At 48.9% G+C, this 21,987-nt stretch overlaps 1 protein-coding gene across 1 annotated transcript in view; it reads right to left on the reverse strand.

Annotated features, from left to right (window-relative positions):
* Nucleotides 1-21,987, reverse strand: part of LOC110503790 (intraflagellar transport protein 80 homolog) — a 77,569-nt gene that overhangs the window by 32,435 nt on the left and 23,147 nt on the right. The window contains 2 exon segments of the mRNA XM_036961068.2: nucleotides 2,995-3,292; nucleotides 5,706-5,793. Coding sequence (XP_036816963.2) covers nucleotides 2,995-3,292; nucleotides 5,706-5,793 — 386 coding nt within the window.

Consider the following 21,987-nt stretch of genomic DNA (forward strand, 5'->3'; position numbering starts at 1 on the left):
AGGATGAATACATTACATAGGATGAATACATTACATAGGATGAATACATTACATAGTGGGAATACATTACATAGGATGAATACATTACATAGGATGAACACATTACATAGGATGAACACATTATATAGGATGAACACATTACATAGTGGGAATACATTACATAGGATGAATACATTACATAGGATGAACACATGAATACATTATATAGGATGAACACATTACATAGTGGGAATACATTACATAGGATGAGCACATTAAATAGGATGAACACATTACATAGGATGAACACATTACATTGGATGAACACATGAACACATTACATAGGATGAACACATTACATAGGATGAACACATTACATAGGATGAACACATGAATACATTACATAGGATGAATACATTACATAGGATGAACATATTACATAGGTTGAACACATGAATACATTATAGGATGAACACATGAACACATTACATAGGATGAATACATTACATAGGATGAATACATTACATAGGATGAACACATTACATAGGATGAACACATTACATAGGATGAATACATTACATATGATGAATACATTGCATAGGATGAACACATTACATAGGATGAACACATTACATAGGATGAATACATTACATAGGATGAACACATTACATAGGATGAACACATTACATAGGATGAACACATTACATATAATGAATACATTACATAGGATGAACAAACAATACTCTGAGCCACAGCTCCATATTACTTGTCAGAGAGCTGACGCTATAACCTCCTTGTTGGGGTGGGATTGGCGTGGGGTGTGGGGGGTCCGAGTGGGGCTTTTGACAATTACTTTGGATCCTCGTCTCTTACTCATTGTTATAAAAAAGTTTGGTCCAAATCAGATGTTAGGTACTATATTTATTTAATATATTAAAAACATTACATAAGATGATTACATTATATCAGGTGAATACATTACATAGGATGAATACATTACATAGGATGAACACATTACATAGGATGAACGCATTACATAGGATGAACACATTACATAGGTTGAACACATTACATAGGGTGAATACATTACATAGGATGAACACATGAATAACACATTATATAGGATGAATACATTACATACATTACATTAAAATGGACAATTTGGGTGCAATGAATTATCGTAATTTCTCAGAGATCAAATTATATTTCAACAAAGTAATGATGCAGGAATGCTCATCTTATCTGTTTCTATCAGCAGAAACTATTTCAGAACAATCTGAGATGGTGGGAGTTGAAATCCTCTTTCTGGTGCTTTAAGAGGTGGAACAACCCAGAGGAGAGAATGATAAATGTCCATCTCTTTGTTCCCCACTGCAGTCAGGCTTCCATAGCCAGACCTGCTCTGCTAATGGCACACACTCGCACTCTCACACACAGTTCTCACAAACACACACACACACACAGACGCACACACACAGAGTGAGAGAGGGGGAGGGAAAGAAAAGGAGAGGGGGTCCAGAGATCGGCGCAACAGGGAGATACAGTGCCTTGCGAAAGTATTCGGCCCCCTTGAACTTTGCGACCTTTTGCCACATTTCAGGCTTCAAACATAAAGATATAAAACTGTATTTTTTTGTGAAGAATCAACAACAAGTGGGACACAATCATGAAGTGGAACGACATTTATTGGATATTTCAAACTTTTTTAACAAATCAAAAACTGAAAAATTGGGCGTACAAAATTATTCAGCCCCCTTAAGTTAATACTTTGTAGCGCCACCTTTTGCTGTGATTACAGCTGTAAGTCGCTTGGGGTATGTCTCTATCAGTTTTGCACATCGAGAGACTGAATTTTTTTCCCATTCCTCCTTGCAAAACAGCTCGAGCTCAGTGAGGTTGGATGGAGAGCATTTGTGAACAGCAGTTTTCAGTTCTTTCCACAGATTCTCGATTGGATTCAGGTCTGGACTTTGACTTGGCCATTCTAACACCTGGATATGTTTATTTTTGAACCATTCCATTGTAGATTTTGCTTTATGTTTTGGATCATTGTCTTGTTGGAAGACAAATCTCCGTCCCAGTCTCAGGTCTTTTGCAGACTCCATCAGGTTTTCTTCCAGAATGGTCCTGTATTTGGCTCCATCCATCTTCCCATCAATTTTAACCATCTTCCCTGTCCCTGCTGAAGAAAAGCAGGCCCAAACCATGATGCTGCCACCACCATGTTTGACAGTGGGGATGGTGTGTTCTGCTGTGTTGCTTTTACGCCAAACATAACGTTTTGCATTGTTGCCAAAAAGTTCAATTTTGGTTTCATCTGACCAGAGCACCTTCTTCCACATGTTTGGTGTGTCTCCCAGGTGGCTTGTGGCAAATTTTAAACAACACTTTTTATGGATATCTTTAAGAAATGGCTTTCTTCTTGCCACTCTTCCATAAAGGCCAGATTTGTGCAATATGCGACTGATTGTTGTCCTATGGACAGAGTCTCCCACCTCAGCTGTAGATCTCTGCAGTTCATCCAGAGTGATCATGGGCCTCTTGGCTGCATCTCTGATCAGTCTTCTCCTTGTATGAGCTGAAAGTTTAGAGGGACGGCCAGGTCTTGGTAGATTTGCAGTGGTCTGATACTCCTTACATTTCAATATTATCGCTTGCACAGTGCTCCTTGGGATGTTTAAAGCTTGGGAAATCTTTTTGTATCCAAATCCGGCTTTAAACTTCTTCACAACAGTATCTCGGACCTGCCTGGTGTGTTCCTTGTTCTTCATGATTGTGTCCCACTTGTTGTTGATTCTTCACAAAAAAATACAGTTTTATATCTTTATGTTTGAAGCCTGAAATGTGGCAAAAGGTCGCAAAGTTCAAGGGGGCCGAATACTTTCGCAAGGCACTGTAGGTGCAACAGGGAGATAGGCGCAACAGGGAGATAGGTGCAACACGGATAGGCAATATGGGAAAGACTAAGAAATGGAGGAGGGACAGAATGAGATACAAGGATAAAGAGAGACTTACCTCTCAGCCTGTATAATGAGGCTGACGGTCCCCTCCTTCAGGTCAAAAATGAGAGGTGTGTTCCAGTTCTTAGCACTGGAGGCGTAGCACTGGAGAGAGGTGGTGACCACTAGGTGACCGTGGGCCGGAGAGGCTTTGGTGACCTGGTCCCTGAACTCCAGAACATCCCCCGCATCATTCACCACGTTCCTTACCTGGGTGATGGATAGAGAGAGAGAGAGAGAGAGAGAGAGGGACAGTTTAGGAACACACACACACACACACCCACACACACACACACAGGAACATGCACATGTCGCTCAGATCTTGACCCACAAACACATTGAGTAACAAATCATCTGAAATACTAACAAACTAATTGTAACAAACAGACTAGAGCATACACACACAATACCTATTTTCTGAGACACTCATAGATGTTTCGTCGGTATGGAGGCACTCACGTAAACTCCAGAGTGGATTAACTGTTGATATACACAGGAAACAGCCCATGTCTAAGCATAGGACAGGAGGGGACAGAAATGCCTGGTGTGGAAACGTATGTCCGCGTGTGTTAGGGTTAGGGTTAGGACAGGAGGGTTAGGGTTAGGGTTAGGACAGGAGGGTTAGGGTTAGGGTTAGGACAGGAGGGTTAGGGTTAGGGTTAGGACAGGAGGGTTAGGGTTAGGGTTAGGACAGGAGAGTTAGGGTTAGGGTTAGGACAGGAGGGTTAGGGTTAGGGTTAGGACAGGAGGGTTAGGGTTAGGGTTAGGGTTAGGGTTAGGACAGGAGGGGACAGAAATGCCTGGTGTGGAAACGTACGTCCGCGTGTGTGTTAGGGATAGGGTTAGGACAGGAGGGTTAGGGTTAGGGTTAGGGTTAGGACAGGAGGGTTAGGGTTAGGGTTAGGGTTAGGACAGGAGGGTTAGGGTTAGGGTTAGGGTTAGGACAGGAGGGGACAGAAATGCCTGGTGTGGGTTAGGGTTAGGGTTAGGGTTAGGACAGGAGGGGACAGAAATGCCTGGTGTGGGTTAGGGTTAGGGTTAGGGTTAGGACAGGAGGGTTAGGGTTAGGGTTAGGGTTAGGGTTAGGACAGGAGGGTTAGGGTTAGGGTTAGGGTTAGGACAGGAGGGTTAGGGTTAGGGTTAGGGTTAGGACAGGAGGGTTAGGGTTAGGGTTAGGGTTAGGACAGGAGGGTTAGGGTTAGGGTTAGGACAGGAGGGTTAGGGTTAGGGTTAGGGTTAGGACAGGAGGGTTAGGGTTAGGGTTAGGACAGAAGGTTAGGGTTAGGGTTAGGGTTAGGACAGGAGGGGACAGAAATGCCTGGTGTGGAAACGTACGTCCGCGTGTGTGTTTCTACTTTTTCACCCGTTAGGATAAAAATGTTCTTCCACATTTCCCCTGTGAATGAATGAATGAAATGTGGTTTTCCACCAGCAGGTAAAAGGTGTGGTGGGTATTTATTTAACGGTTTAAACATCATCCTTCTTTAACCCCCACTAACAACCCAAATTTACTCACCAAACAACCAGGAATAAAAATGTTTAACCGCGAAGTGGTAAATTTAGCCGCCTGATTCACAAACCATTGGCAGATGTGCACTTTTAAAAAAAAGAGAGGGAGAGAAAAAAAACCTGCAAGCCTGAAAATAAATGGCTGAAGACACAGGTTTGTTTGGTTAACGCAAACAGTGCTCAGTGAGGGTTGTCTATGGTGAGAGTGCACGTGTGTGTGCGTATGCGCTTATCCACGTGTGTGTGTCCGTTACAGTGTGTGTGCGCATGGGGGTGTGTTGACCGCGTGTAAACGCTACCTTGTGGTTTCTGAAGTTTAAACACACTCTGTGACGGAGGCTGCTATACAGGCTAGCCATTGTCACTGGTCCACACTGGGAGGCTTATAGCATAATGTATAGCCACAAGTACCCAGGCCTGGGGAATAGTCTGGCCCTTTAAAATAGCCTGTTAACTTCACCTCACTTGCGTCTGCCTCTCACACCGGCCCATTCACCCTCAGTTAGCTGTCTCATTAATTCATTTAGGCTCGGGGACTGTTTGGCTTCTTAGGTGAAGTAAAGATTAAGACTTTTTCTGGAGGTTTAAACAATCATATGGCATAAGGAACCGAAACACCTGCATGGTTCTCCTCTTGGTGAGGGTGATATGTGTGTTCTACCTGCATGGTCCACCTCTTGGTGAGAGTGATCTGTGTGTTCTGCCTGCATGGTTCACCTCTTGGTGAGGGTGATCTGTGTGTTCTACCTGCATGGTCCTCCTATTGGTGAGGGTGATCTGTGTGTTCTACCTGCATGGTCCACCTCTTGGTGAGGGTGATCTGTGTGTTCTGCCTGCATGGTTCACCTCTTGGTGAGGGTGATCTGTGTATTCTAGCTGCATGGTCCTCCTCGTGGTGAGAGTGATCTGTGTGTTCTACCTGCATGGTCCTCCTCTTGGTGAGAGTGATCTGTGTGTTCTACCTGCATGGTCCTCCTCTTGGTGAGGGTGATCTGTGTGTTCTACCTGCATGGTCCTCCTCGTGGTGAGGGTGATCTGTGTGTTCTACCTGCATGGTCCACCTCTTGGTGAGAGTGATCTGTGTGTTCTACCTGCATGGTCCTCCTCTTGGTGAGGGTGATCTGTGTGTTCTACCTGCATGGTCCTCCTCGTGGTGAGGGTGATCTGTGTGTTCTACCTGCATGGTCCTCCTCGTGGTGAGGGTGATCTGTGTGTTCTACCTGCATGGTCCTCCTCTTGGTGAGGGTCCGTGTGAGCTGCGTGCCGTCTGCTGACCAGTGTTAGGCTTCTCCAACACATACGACCACTAGAGAGAGACAGAGAGAGAGAGAGACAAAGCGAGAGAGAGACAGACAGACAAAGAAAGAGAGAGAGACAAAGCGAGAGAGAGACAGACAAAGCGAGAGAGAGAGACAAAGCGAGAGAAAGACAGACAAAGAAAGAGAGAGAGAGAGACAAACAAAGCGAGAGAGAGACAGACAAAGAAAGAGAGAGAGAGACAGACAGGCAAAGAAAGAGAGACAGACAGACAAAGAAAGAGAGAGACATACAAAGAAAGAGAGAGAGACAGACAAAGAAAGAGAGAGAGACAGACAAAGAAAGAGAGACAGACAAAGAAAGAGAGACAGACAAAGAAAGAGAGACAGACAAAGAAAGAGAGAGAGAGAGACAGACAAAGAAAGAGAGACAGACAAAGAAAGAGAGAGAGAGAGACAGACAAAGAAAGAGAGAGACATACAAAGAAAGAGAGAGAGACAGACAAAGAAAGAGAGACAGACAAAGAAAGAGAGAGAGAGAGACAGACAAAGAAAGAGAGAGACAGACAAAGAAAGAGAGAGACATACAAAGAAAGAGAGAGACAGACAAAGAAAGAGAGACAGACAAAGAAAGAGAGAGAGAGAGAGAGAGAGAGAGACAGACAAAGAAAGAAAGAGAGAGACAGACAGACAGAGAGACAGAGAAGGAAAGAGGAAGTTAGAGAGAGACAGAAAGAGATTGTTGAGTAAATGGCAAAAAAATTGTATTTGGTAGTACTGTACTTAATCAATGCACAATTTCAAACAATAAGACAGATACTGTGCAGCCACAAAGGGCTATAAGGGGTACAGTAAGCCAGGGCGGTTAGGGATAGAGAGAGGGGTGGGGGTGAACAGGGATAGGTGCAGTATGGGGGTAGTGGGGGGTTTGGTTGGGTGCATGACAGCCCCCCCCCCCCCCCCACCCCCCCCCCCATGTAAACTGTGTGTAAGAGACACGGGTTGAGTCAGGGCCCAGACACTGAGCTGTGATGAACTGTGAGACACTGAAGGAGCGTTCAGGCCTGCCAAGTCCAGCACTCGCGCTCGTAAACATGCACTCTGCTATCCTCATCTATTACAACTAGCCAGAGTTATGGGGGTGGGGTGGGGTGGGGTGGGGGGGGTGGGTGGGTGGGTGGGGGGGGGGGGTGCATGAGCACACAATCAAGAGCCAAAGAGTGATTACCCAAACCTTTTCCTTTCTTTCAAAAGTTATATTTTACTTGTGTGTGTGTGTATGTGTGTGTGTGTGTGTGTGTGTGTGTGTGTAGTGGAGTTATTTTGGTGTATTGGTGTGAGTCAGTGACACCCATCGAGGCAGCTGAGAAGAGGCTGCAGCTCCTACCAACTCCCCAGCCTGCCGTTTGGAACACACCACACCACCACGACAACAGTTACTCACTAAGGCCACTAGAACCCCCCCCCCCCCCCTCTCCAAGATTTTCCTTCGCACTCTTTTCTTCTCTCACTGCTCTCTCTCTCCTCTCTCTTAGCGTTCTGCAGAGTATCACACAAAGCCTATTCTGTTATTTGGCTTCTGGTTTAGAAATCCAGCCTGTCAGAGGGCTTATGATTGAGTTGAGATAGTTTGAGCTTGCAGTTGTGTTTTTTCAACCTGTTAGGGTGCGTGTGAGAGAGAGATCTCAGTGTTGATGGATGATATTTGGGGCTTGATTTATGGAGGTCAGATTAGCAATGCCAAACTTAAACAGCTAGCTACACAAGAACCAGGACTGTAGTGTGTTAAAGGGAACTCTCCTGCTTCCCCACTCAGTCTCGTCTGTCGCTCTTTACCCTTCTTACTCAACTATGTCTCTCATTCTCCACCGTCTCTCTCTTTACCCCTCACTACCCTGTCTCTGAACCCCTATCTAGCCCCCCTCTGTCTCTTCTTTACTCCTCCCTAACTCCTTTCACCCCTTCCCTCTCTCCTGTCTTTGTCCACAGTATAAATTAGGGACATTCCTCCATGTGCACCCAAAGACAGCGATGACCTTCCCTTGGTGATCTTTAACCGCTGACCCCTCTGCCTCAGCCCCTTCCATTGTGCAGGTGGCTGGCAGGGCTCACCAGCTTTACCAGCCATCCCTTTTTTCTGTCCACCCCTCTCCTCTGGTCTAGTCTGTGACCCCTGACCTCTATGCCTCAGTTCTTCCCTGTGTGCAGGTGGCTGGCAGGGCGGAGGCTGCTTGCAGAGGGAGAAACTGCTAACACTAACATTACCCTAACGCTGCCTGTTAGAGATTGGACGGGACGCCAAGTGCTGCGCTGCACAAATAAGGTCTGTGTTGGTTTCATGTGCTGAGGTGTGGCTTTATATACGGTCTCAACCAGCAGGTTGGGGCTCACTCTCTCTCTCTCTCTCTCAGAGTGGCCGGTGGCCACGGTCAAAGCAGAGGATTTCCTTGGTCAGCTTCCTCCCTAGTAGTAAAATTAAGAGACTCTCTTTACCAAAAAAAAAAAGACTCTCTTTACCAATCTGGACAATACATTTCTTGTTAAACTCATATCAAATGGTGGTGTTTTCTGTCATTTCGCTTCTGCACGGCCTGCCCCTTTTACCTCTACCTCTCCCTCCTTCCTCATAAATCCTGCCATAGAAATGACTTTCCTTATTTTTCGCTGTGCGCGTGCGTGTGTCTGCTGCAAAGATAAACAGGGTCCGGCCACATAAAGGCCGCTGCAGGGCTTTGAAGTGTACTTTCATATACCTTTCGTCCAAACATCAGCGCCGTGCTTGGACAGGCTCCACCGCCAACGAGAGCATACACGCTTCAAATAATAATACCCCATCTATTCTTCAGCAAAAATCCAAGCCGCTCCATTTTAGAGCTCCCCTGAGGGAGAGGAGGGGGCGGAGGGGGGAGAGGAGGGGGCGGAGGGGGGAGAGGGGGGTCAGAGATGCAGCTGAATGTATACACATGATATCAGCCTGAGAAGCATTTTTGGATTTGTGCTTACCTAATACTTTTAACACATTGGGCCATTTGACTCCTGCTGCAGCAAGCATACGTTTGTGCGTGTATGAGAAAGAGAGAACACGGGTGTAGATTTAAATGTATATAAGACAGATGGTGGGGTGTGTAAATGTAATGTATTCACAGTGTGAGTTAGTGTGTGTGTGTGAGATGTGTGTGTGTGTGTGTATGTGTGTGTCTAAAAGGTGAGAATCCCCGGGATCTCAGTTGCACTTTTGTCTGAGTTGTCAGGCAGTGAGTGAGTTTAGGACACTGGGGGGAGTCCTGTAGCTCTCGTGAGAGAAGAGTTTACTCTACCTCTTTCTGCTCCCTTCTCATTCTACCCTCCTCCCCTCCCCCTCATAACCTCCCTTTCACTCTCCTTTCTCTACCTTTATCTTTCCCCAGGACTAGTCCCCCTATCACTCTCTCTCTTTCTCTCACAAAAGGTGTCAGCATTAGGTAGTACTGTAGCAAGTGTTTCCCAAAAGCACAGAGTCCAATTATGGCCCTCTTTAAGATCCCGGGGGTCCACTCCACAACATAGATCTGTCGACATACTGTCTCCAGACTGCAGGAGTAAATCAGGACCTGTCCAGACCTGGAGCACTGCTGGTTCACCTCTGGGCCACAGAGCTCCACTCCAGGACTCTCTGCTCTCAACCACAATTCACTATTAGGAAGGTCTAAGCCATAGACAACCATAGAGAGCTTGAGCCATAGACAACCTTAGAGAGCTTCAGCCATAGACAACTATAGAGAGCTTCAGCCATAGACAACTATAGAGAGCTTCAGCCATAGACAACCATAGAGAGCTTCAGCCATAGACAACCGTAGAGAGCTTCAGCCATAGACAACCATAGAGTGCTTCAGCCATAGACAACCATAGAGAGCTTCAGCCATAGACAACTATAGAGAGCTTCAGCCATAGACAACCATAGAGAGCTTCAGCCATAGACAACCGTAGAGAGCTTCAGCCATAGACAACCATAGAGTGCTTCAGCCATAGACAACCATAGAGAGCTTCAGCCATAGAGAGATGAGTGATAGAGGGTGAAATAGGGAAGAGAGGAGCGAGGGAAGGGGAGAGAAGGATGAGAGGAGGGATATAAGGGCTGAAAGGGGATGAGAGGAGCGATGGAGGCGGATCAGTCAGCAGCAGATTTGCTGACTAGTTTGATTGGAGCCAAAAGGGATGATCCTGGCCCTGCTTCAACCACTCTGCTCTCTCCTTGAGAACACTGGACTAGCTAGGGGATATTCACAATCACTCTGGAAACTGGGGAGGGAGAGAGAGGGGGGAGCAGCAGGAGAAGGGGAAAGCCCTGTGAAGAAGAAGGGTGGAGGGGTGCTGGTAAGGGTCTGCTCTGGTCACTGAGCCCTGTCTATAATGGGCAGCTTTGTGGCCAGAGGGAAGGTGACAGACATGACGTGGAGCTCTGCTGAGGTCTGTGGGAGAGAGGGGGGAGGAGAGAAAGAGAGACCCCTAGCTCTTACAATGAGCTCATGCACACAGACAGCACACAGCAGCATAGCACTATACAACATACACACAGCAGCATAACACTATACAACATACAGTTGAAGTCAAAAGTTTACACACACTTAGGTAGGAGTCATTAAAACTCGTTTTTCAACCACTCCACAAATTTCTTGTTAACAAACTACAGTTTTGGTAAGTCGGTTAGGACATCTACTTTGTGCATGACACAAGTAATGTTTCCAACAATTGTTTACAGACAGATTATTTCACTTATAATTCACTGTATTACAATTCCAGTGGATCAGAAGTTTACATACACTAAGTTGACTGTGCCTTTAAACAGCTTGGAAAATTCCAGAAAATGATGTCATGGCTTTAGTTTAATTTACATCATTTGTCAATTGGAGGTGTACCTGTGGATGTATTTCAAGACCTACCTTCAAATGCAGTGCGTCTTTGCTTGACATCATGGGAAAATCCAAGAAATCAGCCAGTCAACCTCAGAAAAAAAATGGTAGACCTCCACAAGTCTGGTTCATCCTTGGGAGCAATTTCCAAACGCCTGAAGGTACCACGTTCATCTGTACAAACAATAGTATGCAAGTATAAATACCATGGGACCACGCAGCCGTCATACCGCTCAGGAAGGAGACGCCTTCTGTCTGTTACGGTGCGTGAATGAGGACCCAAAAGCGAATCAACTTAAACAGAGCTTCTTTAATTACCAAACATAGGTAGGCTCAGATGGACCGGCAGATTCCGACAGGACAGGACAAGGTTACAGCAAACATGACGACAGTCTGGTTCAGGCATGAATGACACAAACAAACAAGAATCCGACAAGGACAGGAGCAGAAACAGAGAGAGATATAGGGACCTAATCAGAGGGAAAAAGGGAACAGGTGGGGAACGGGGTGAATGGGTAGTTAGAGGAGACAAGGGACAGCTGGGGGAAAGCGGGGGAGAAAAGGTAACCTAACACGACCAGCAGAGGGAGACAGGGTGAAGGGAAAGGACAGAGACAAGACAACATGACAGTACATGACAGTACCCCCCCACTCACCGAGCGCCTCCTGGCGCACTCGAGGAGGAAACCTGGCGGCAACGGAGGAAATCATCAATCAGCGCACGGTCCAGCACGTCCCGAGAGGGAACCCAACTCCTCTCCTCAGGACCGTACCCCTCCCAGTCAACTAGGTACTGATGACCACGGCCCCGAGGACGCATGTCCAAGATTTTACGGACCCTGTAGATAGGTGCGCCCTCGACAAGGATGGGGGGGGGGGGGGAAGACGAGCGGGGGCGCGAAGAACGGGCTTAACACAGGAGACATGGAAGACCGGGTGGACGCGACGAAGATATCGCGGAAGAAGAAGTCGCACTGCGACAGGATTAATGACCTGAGAGATACGGAATGGACCAATGAACCGCGGGGTCAACTTGCGAGAAGCCGTCTTAAGGGGAAGGTTCTGAGTGGAGAGCCAAACTCTCTGACCGCGACAATATCTAGGGCTCTTAGTTCTACGCTTATTAGCAGCTCTCACAGTCTGCGCCCTATAACGGCAAAGTGCAGACCTGACCCTCTTCCAGGTGCGCTCGCAACGTTGGACAAAAGCCTGAGCGGAGGGGACGCTGGACTCGGCGAACTGAGATGAGAACAACGGAGGCTGGTACCCGAGGCTACTCTGAAAAGGAGATAGCCCGGTCGCAGACGAAGGAAGCGAGTTGTGGGCGTATTCTGCCCAGGGGAGCTGTTCTGACCAAGACGCAGGGTTGCGAAAAGAAAGACTGCGTAAGATGCGACCAATAGTCTGATTGGCCCGTTCTGCTTGACCGTTAGACTGGGGGTGAAAGCCGGAAGAGAGACTGACGGAAGCCCCAATCAAACGGCAAAACTCCCTCCAAAATTGAGACGTGAATTGCGGACCTCTGTCCGAAACGACGTCTGACGGAAGGCCATGAATTCTGAAAACATTCTCGATGATGATTTGTGCCGTCTCTTTAGCAGAAGGAAGCTTAGCAAGGGGAATGAAATGAGCCGCCTTAGAGAACCTATCGACAACCGTAAGAATAACAGTCTTCCCCGCTGACGAAGGCAGTCCGGTGACAAAATCTAAGGCGATGTGAGACCACGGTCGAGAGGGAATAGGAAGCGGCCTGAGACGGCCGGCAGGAGGAGAGTTACCGGACTTAGTCTGCGCGCAGACCGAACAAGCAGCCACGAAACGACGCGTGTCATGCTCCCGGGTGGGCCACCAGAAACGCTGGCGAATGGAAGCAAGCGTACCCCGAACGCCAGGGTGGCCGGCTAACTTGGCAGAGTGAGCCCACTGAAGAACGGCCAGACGAGTAGGAACGGGAACGAAAAGAAGGTTCCTAGGACAAGCGCGCGGCGACGGAGTTTGAGTGAGTGCTTGCTTTACCTGCCTCTCAATTCCCCAGACAGTCAACCCGACAACACGCCCCTCAGGGAGAATCCCCTCGGGGTCAGTGGAGGCTACTGAAGAACTGAAGAGACGAGACAAAGCATCAGGCTTGGTGTTCTTAGAGCCCGGACGATAAGAAATCACGAACTCGAAACGAGCGAAAAACAGCGCCCAACGCGCCTGACGCGCATTAAGTCGTTTGGCAGAACGGATGTACTCAAGGTTCCTATGGTCAGTCCAAACGACAAAAGGAACGGTCGCCCCCTCCAACCACTGTCGCCATTCGCCTAGGGCTAACCGGATGGCGAGCAGTTCGCGGTTACCCACATCATAGTTACGTTCCGACGGCGACAGGCGATGAGAAAAATACGCGCATGGGTGGACCTTGTCGTCAGAGAGGGAGCGCTGAGAAAGGATGGCTCCCACTCCCACCTCTGACGCGTCAACCTCGACAACGAACTGTCTAGAGACGTCAGGTGTAACAAGGATAGGAGCGGATGTAAAACGATTCTTGAGGAGATCAAAAGCTCCCTGGGCGGAAACGGACCACTTAAAGCACGTCTTGACAGAAGTAAGGGCTGTGAGAGGAGCTGCCACCTGACCGAAATTACGGATGAAACGACGATAGAAGTTCGCGAAGCCGAGAAAGCGCTGCAGCTCGACGCGTGACTTAGGGACGGGCCAATCAATGACAGCTTGGACCTTAGCGGGATCCATCTTAATGCCTTCAGCGGAAATAACAGAACCGAGAAATGTGACGGAGGAGGCATGAAAAGTGCACTTCTCAGCCTTCACAAAAAGACAATTCTCTAAAAGGCGCTGGAGGACACGTCGAACGTGCTGAACATGAATCTGGAGTGACGGTGAAAAAATCAGGATATCGTCAAGGTAAACGAAAACAAAGATGTTCAGCATGTCTCTCAGGACATCATTGACTAATGCCTGAAAGACAGCTGGAGCGTTAGCGAGGCCGAAAGGAAGAACCCGGTATTCAAAGTGCCCTAACGGAGTGTTAAACGCCGTCTTCCACTCGTCCCCCTCCCTGATGCGCACGAGATGGTAAGCGTTACGAAGGTCCAACTTAGTGAAAAACCTGGCTCCCTGCAGGATCTCGAAGGCTGAAGACATAAGAGGAAGCGGATAACGATTCTTCACTGTTATGTCATTCAGCCCTCGATAATCTATGCAGGGGCGCAGAGACCCGTCCTTCTTCTTGACAAAAAAAAACCCCGCTCCGGCGGGAGAGGAGGAGGGGACTATGGTACCGGCGTCAAGAGCTACAGACAAATAATCTTCGAGAGCCTTACGTTCGGGAGCCGACAGAGAGTATAGTCTACCCCGGGGGGGGGTGGTTCCCGGAAGGAGATCAATACTACAATCATACGACCGGTGTGGAGGAAGAGAGGTGGCCCTGGACCGACTGAACACCGTGCGCAGATCGTGATATTCCTCCGGCACCCCTGTCAAATCACCAGGCTCCTCCTGTGAAGAAGAGACAGAGGAAACAGGAGGGATAGCAGACATTAAACATTTCACATGACAAGAGACGTTCCAGGAGAGGATAGAATTACTAGACCAATTAATGGAAGGATTATGACAAACTAGCCAGGGATGGCCCAAAACAACAGGTGTAAAAGGTGAACGAAAAATTAAAAAAGAAATGGTTTCACTATGATTACCAGAAACAGTGAGGGTTAAAGGTAGCGTCTCACGCTGAATCCTGGGGAGAGGACTACCATCCAGGGCGAACAAGGCCGTGGGCTCCTTTAACTGTCTGAGAGGAATGTCATGTTCCCGAGCCCAGGTCTCGTCCATAAAACAGCCCTCCGCCCCAGAGTCTATTAAGGCACTGCAGGAAGCTGACGAACCGGTCCAGCGTAGATGGACCGACAAGGTAGTGCAGGATCTTGAAGGAGAGACAGGAGTAGTAGCGCTCACCAGTAGCCCTCCGCTTACTGACGAGCTCTGGCCTTTTACTGGACATGAAGTGACAAAATGACCAGCGGAACCGCAATAGAGACAGAGGCGGTTGGTGATTCTCCGTTCCCTCTCCTCAGTCGAGATGCGGATACCTCCCAGCTGCATGGACTCAGCACCCGAGCCGGCAGAGGAAGATGGTAGTGATGCGGAGAGGGAGGCGACGGAGAGCGCGAGCTCCTTTCCACGAGCTCGGTGACGAAGATCAACCCGTCGCTCAATGCGAATAGCGAGTTCAATCAAGGAATCCACGCTGGAAGGAACCTCCCGGGAGAGAATCTCATCCTTTACCTCTGCGCGGAAACCCTCCAGAAGACGAGCGAGCAAGGCCGGCTCGTTCCAGCCACTGGAGACAGCAAGAGTGCGAAACTCAATAGAGTAGTCTGTTATGGATCGATTGCCTTGACATAGGGAAGACAGGGCCCTGGAAGCCTCCTCCCCAAAAACAGATCGATCAAAAACCCGTATCATCTCCTCCTTAAAGTCTTGATACTGGTTAGTACACTCAGCCCTTGCCTCCCAGATTGCCGTGCCCCACTCACGAGCCCGTCCAATAAGGAGAGATATGACGTAGGCGACACGAGCAGTGCTCCTGGAGTAAGTGTTGGGCTGGAGAGAAAACACAATATCACACTGGGTGAGGAACGAGCGGCATTCAGTGGGCTCCCCAGAGTAACACGGCGGGTTATTGATTCTGGGCTCCGGAGATTCGAAAGCCCTGGAAGTGGCCGGTGGATCGAGGCGGAGATGGTGAACCTGTTCTGTGAGGTTGGAGACTTGGGTGGCCAGGGTCTCAACGGCATGTCGAGCAGCAGACAATTCCTGCTTGTGTCTGCCTAGCATCGCTCCCTGGATCTCGACGGCTGAGTGGAGAGGATCCGAAGTCGCTGGGTCCATTCTTGGTCGGATTCTTCTGTTACGGTGCGTGAATGAGGACCCAAAAGCGAATCAACTTAAACAGAGCTTCTTTAATTACCAAACATAGGTAGGCTCAGATGGACCGGCAGATTCCGACAGGACAGGACAAGGTTACAGCAAACATGACGACAGTCTGGTTCAGGCATGAATGACACAAACAAACAAGAATCCGACAAGGACAGGAGCAGAAACAGAGAGAGATATAGGGACCTAATCAGAGGGAAAAAGGGAACAGGTGGGGAACGGGGTGAATGGGTAGTTAGAGGAGACAAGGGACAGCTGGGGGAAAGCGGGGGAGAAAAGGTAACCTAACACGACCAGCAGAGGGAGACAGGGTGAAGGGAAAGGACAGAGACAAGACAACATGACAGTACATGACACTGTCTCCTAGAGATGAACGTACTTTGGTGCGAAAAGTGCAAATCAATGCCAGAACAACAGCAAAGGACATTGTGAAGATGCTGGAGGAAACAGGTACAGAAGTATCTATATCCACAGTAAAACGAGTCCTATATCGACATAACCTGAAAGGCCGCTCAGCAAGGAAGAAGCCATTGCTCCAAAACCGCCATAAAAAAAGCCAGACTACGGTTTGCAACTGCATATGGGGTCAAAGATCGTACTTTTTGGAGAAATGTCCTCTGGTCTGATGAAACAAAAATATAACTGTTTGGCCATAATGACCGTCGTTATGTTTGGAGGAAAAAGGGGAAGGCTTGCAAACTGAAGAACACCATCCCAACTGTGAAGCACGGGGGTGGCAGCATCATGTTGTGGGGCCGCTCAGCAAGGAACACAATACAACATATACTGCTCGCATGATCATTCAAAGAAGTAAAGGATATACACACACCTGTCTAGAGAGTTAACATGGGTGTGTTAACCTGATTCACCTCACTGACTTGTTCTTTCCCTCTTTAACGTCACTGACTTGTTCTACTGACTTGTTCTACTGACTTGTTCTTTCCCTCTTTAACGTCACTGACCTGTTCTACTGACTTGTTCTACTGACTTGTTCTACTGACTTGTTCTTTCCCTCTTTAACGTCACTGACTTGTTCTACTGACTTGTTCTACTGACTTGTTCTTTCCCTCTTTAACGTCACTGACTTGTTCTACTGACTTGTTCTACTGACTTGTTCTACTGACTTGTTCTTTCCCTCTTTAACGTCACTGACTTGTTCTTTCCCTCTTTAACGTCACTGACTTGTTCTACTGACTTGTTCTTTCCCTCTTTAACGTCAATGACTTGTTCTACTGACTTGTTCTTTCCCTCTTTAACATCACTGACTTGTTCTACTGACTTGTTCTTTCCCTCTTTAACGTCACTGACCGCTATCATTTATGAAAGTAGCACTTTGTCCCCTCCCCCTTGTCTTTTCATTGTCTGGATCCCTCTTTCTTGTAAGTTCAAACTCAAGCGGTGTTCCACAGACTATGGGTTCCAGCATGCAACCACCTACACACGCAGGCATACATACAAAGAAACACACTTCAACAGAGACACACACTTGTACACACACAAGAAGATAAACTCAGTCACTCACTCAAACACAAGCCCCCTCTCGCTTACACACACAGACAACAGACCAGTCAGACAACATTGCCGCCCTCTTTAGGGAACATTTGCTCCCGCCCTCCGTTTCACTGCACATACGTTTGCCATTAAGATTGGCAGGTGCTGTGAGCCTGCCGCTTCTCCCTACTGCTGTAACGTGCCACAGCGAGCTGCAGGGAAAAATACTTCAAACTGATCTTAAAGACATGGAGGCGGTACCTCCTCAAATCCCCCATCCTCACTACAGCACCAGCCAGAGAGGCAAACTTCTCTCTAATAGATAAAGAGAAAGATGGTGATTTTAAATAACAGATCGGTCCTCCCTTCACCCTTGCTCTGAGTTCTCTCCACCTGGAGCAGTACTTTGGGCTGGGGGCTGTAGGGAGGACTTGGCTGGGACTGCAGAGGGGACTGGACTGGTCTGGGGCAGGGAAGGGGTTAATGACACATGTTTGGGCTAATGGCTCCCAGCGGAGCTATCTGCTGATTCAGCCCCATTACATCAGACGCATTAAATATGTCTGCACTGACCGCTGCAGACAGGCCTGCTTCTCCTCACAGCACGCTAATCGGCAGGGTGGCATGTCCCCCATCTCCCAGGTCTCCCCCTCCTGAAGGCCTCCCTACTCTAAAGGGAGAGAATAAAGGAGGGGGACAGAGTGAGAAAGAAGGAGAGAGCAAGTGCGCGTGTGTGTGTGTGCGTGGTTCCCCTTTATCACTGTTTAAACCCACGGTCTCGCTCGGAAGACCTAGTCTAGCATTGGCTTAACTTAATAAAGTTAGTTAGCCTAGCTCTGGTCTATCATCGACAGTGTGGCTAATTCTATAAATCAACGTGGCTAACATTTGGATAACCTATAGCTATTAGGTACACCAGTGTGGCTAGCCTATAGCTTGGCTAACATGATAAATCAGTTTGGCTACTGGAGAGCTGGCGGCTTGAAGAGCCCAGCTGGCCTCAGTTAGCCTCAGTGTTCCTGAGAGACGACCTGGCAGGGCAGGTATGGGGTGTAAATCCCTACACGAACCCTCACATTAATGTACACTACCACACTGGCATGGACAGACACACACGTGCGCACACACACAATCTTGATGGCACTCATAACTCAATATTTTGTCGATCCGCTGGACAGGGTTGATGAGAGCGGTTAATAAATAGCAGCATAGCATCTCCGTCTGATTGATGCACACTGAGGGAGGGAGTCGGACCATTAGAAGACCCATAGAGCATTTCCTGTACACACACACCATCTTTCTCTCTCTGTTCCCCAAACTCTGCCAGCTGCAAGAAGCACCAAACAAACAGCAAGCCCAATAAAGGGGAGCCTAATTCTGCTGCTAGTAGAACAGTGTGTGTGTGAAGGCACAGACATCAATGGAGTCTAACACTCATGGCTTGTTCTCTGCAGACATCCACAAACAAGGAGAACAATGCTCACATTTTCCACTGTTATTATTACTGTATCTAGTGTCACAGCCGTGTCATTATTCTTGTAAGTAGTGTAAGAAAGGCTAAAAGTAATCCATGTGTTGAGGTGGAGGATGGAGAGGTGGAGGAGGTAGAGGTGGAGGGTGGCCCATCAATCTCTCAGCAGATTAGGAGGAGTTGTAAACATCGCTCTGCAGTGACCTGGGCCCCCCTCACAGGCACATGGAGCTGGGGCTGTAGTAGCTGGGCTGTGTTGGGTTGTGCTTTGTGATCTGGGTTGGTACTTTGGCCTGTGCTGAACTGACATGGCAAGGCTTGGATGTGTTCTGGGATGTACTGGTTCGTGCTGGGGGCAGGAGGTGAAGAGGTAAGGGGCTGGAGGTGAGGGGCTGGAGGTGAGGAGGTATGGGGCTGGAGGTGAGGAGGTAAGGGGCTGGAAGTAAGGAGCTGGAGGTGAGGAGTAGAGGGGCTGGAGGTGAGGAGGCTGGAGGTGAGGGGCTGGAGGTGAGGGGCTAGAGGCGAGGAGGTAAGGGGCTGGAGGTGAGGGGCTAGAGATGAGGAGGTAAGGGGCTGGAGGTGAGGCGCTGGAGGTGAGGAGGTAAGGGGCTGGAGGTGAGGAACTGGAGCTTCCAGATAGGGAGAGGAGCTGTAGGGACGAGCTGACCCTGTTTAGAACACCTCGCCAAGGTGGAGGGGGTGCTGACCCCGTACAAACCAACCCCTCCTTTGGCCTTGTCCACCCCTCCCCAGGGGCAATCCATCATACCAAACACACACATACAACCGTCTGCCAGACCTAAAACTATATCTGTAGATAAAAGTCTTTAAGTGGGAGTAGAGAGGCAAAATGTCAAGGGCTCTTTGGGAGCAAAATGATGTGCATCTCTTTCTAATAAAGCCTGGCCCACTGCATTAAATTACACGCTATCAAACAGAACCAAGACTCAGGCCCATAAAAGAGCTGCTTTGAAACGTCCCATGGCACCGCATAGTCTGAGCTTCCTTAATCACACTGAGACTCACACACACGCACTGCTCAGACACTCTGTCTGTCTGCCCACTGTCTCAGAGAGAGAGACACACACACACACACACACACACACACACGCACACACGCACACACGCACACACGCACACACACACACACACACACACAGACAGACACACACACACACACACACACACACAAGCGCACTGATCCACTTTTTTTTTGTGTAACCAGTCACCTGTGAGGAGAGCATATCTGTGTGCAAAACTCAAGTGGCACTCTATTCTCAGCCTCTGGTCAAAACTAGTGTACTACTACATAAGGAATAGGGTGTAATTTAAGATACAGCTTGTGTATTTTGTACCCCGGCAATAGGAACTTATTCAGTAAGATTGTAAAATAAACCAGCAGTCAGGAAGGCCTAGTTCATCAGCACTGGAAGAGCTCTCCACAGAATCCCTTTCACATTACCTTCTCTCTGCCTCTCTTTGCTGTGGCACTTTTTCGTCAAAGTGAGGGTATTCCGAGGTTCAAAAATTCAGGAGCCCGGCTTGTGTGTGAGAACGAGAGAGCAAGTGTGTGTGATGCAGAGCATTCTAGAGGGAGCCAGGATTGCGTCCCCTCAGTGAAATTCAATGCCTTAATAACACTGTATCCATAACACATCCCAACTACGTTTCCGTCTGTCAAAAGAAATGACACAATAAAGGTTCCAACTCCCGTCTACCTAGAGACCATCTTTCAGTCTCCGCTAAACGTGAAACATTAAGCCATTCTTAGAAACTGTCTATAATAACACACAATAGTCTGTATATAGAAGTAAAAGCTGGAGATAAACATAGGCTGGTGAAAAGCAGGCCATCTCTCTGCATTGTAATATAGGCTTGGCTCCCAAAGACACAGATCCTTGGCCTGGGGGTTGTATCGAGTGGCACAAGTCAGAGATTTGGCAGGATAGGAGAGGGTAATGATATACACATGGCTTCATGCTGGAGCCTCAACACAGTAACCATAGACACATGCTGGGGCCTCCTGGGACTCATCAGCAGGGCACAGCTGTGTGCCCGCCAGCAGAATTCAATTAGCACCACTCAGTTGGGGGCACTACACAGTTGGGGGCACCACTCAGCTACGAGCACCAATCAGCTAGGGGCACCACTCAGCTACGGGCACCACTCAGCTACGGGCACCATTCAGCTACGGGCACCACTCAGCTAGAGGCACCACTCAGCTAGGGGCACCACTAAGCTGGGGGTACTACTCAGCCAAGGGCACCACTCAGCTGGGGGCACTACTCAGCTAAGGGCCCCACTCAGTTGGGGGCACTACTCAGTTGGGGGCACTACTCAGTTGGGCGCACTAGTCAGCTAGGGGCACAACTCAGTTGGGGCACAACTCAGCTAGGGGCACCACCCTGTTGGGAGCACAAATCAGCTAGGAGCACTACACAGTTGGGGGCAAAACTCAGTTGGGGGCACTACTCAGCTAGGGACACCATTCAGCTAGGGGCACCACTCAGCTAGGGGCACCACTCAGCTAGGGGCACCACTCAGCTAGGGGCACCACTCAGCTAGGGGCACTACTGAGTTGGGGCACTACTCAGCTAAGGGCACCACTCAGTTGGGGCACTACTCAGCTAGGGGCAATAGTGAGTTGGGGGCACTACTCAGCTGGGGGCACTACTCAGTTGGGGGCACTACTCAGCTAGGGGAACCACTAAGTTGGGGGCACTACTCAGCTAGGGGCACCACTCAGTTGGGGCCAAGACTCAGCTCGGGGCAATCCTCAGTTGGGGGCACCACTCAGTTGTGGCACTACTCAGCTAGGGGCACTACTCAGCTAGGGGCACTGCTCAGTTGGGGCACAACTCAGCTAGGGGCACCACTCAGTTGGGGCATCACTCAGTTGGGGCACTACTCAGCTGGGGGCACTACTCAGTTGGGGCACAACTCAGCTGGGGACACTACTCAGTTGGGGGCACTACTGAGCTGGGGACACTACTCAGTTGGGGGAACCACTCAGTTGGGGCACTACTCAGCTGGGGGCACTACTCAGCTGGGGGCACTACTCAGCTGGGGACACTACTCAGCTGGGGACACTACTCAGCTGGGGACACTACTCAGTTGGGGGAACCACTCAGTTGGGGCACTACTCAGCTGGGGGCACTACTCAGTTGTGGCACTACTCAGCTAGGGGTACTACTTAGCTGAGGGCATCACCCAGTTGGGAGCACTATTCAGCTAGGGGCACTACTCAGCTAGGAGCACTACTCAGTGAGGGGGCACTACTCAGCTAGGGGCACCACTTAGTTCGGGCACTACTGAGCTAGGGGCACTACTCAGCTGGGGGCACTACTCAGTTGGGGGCACTACTCAGCTACGGGAACCAATCAGCTAGGGGCACCACTCAGCTAGGGGCACCACTCAGTTGGGGCACAACTCAGCTGGGGACACTACTCAGCTGG

The sequence above is a fragment of the Oncorhynchus mykiss genome, chromosome 24, assembly GCF_057628025.1.
Source record: "Oncorhynchus mykiss isolate SJ-2025 chromosome 24, ASM5762802v1, whole genome shotgun sequence".
NCBI classification, from domain to species: domain Eukaryota; kingdom Metazoa; phylum Chordata; class Actinopteri; order Salmoniformes; family Salmonidae; genus Oncorhynchus; species Oncorhynchus mykiss.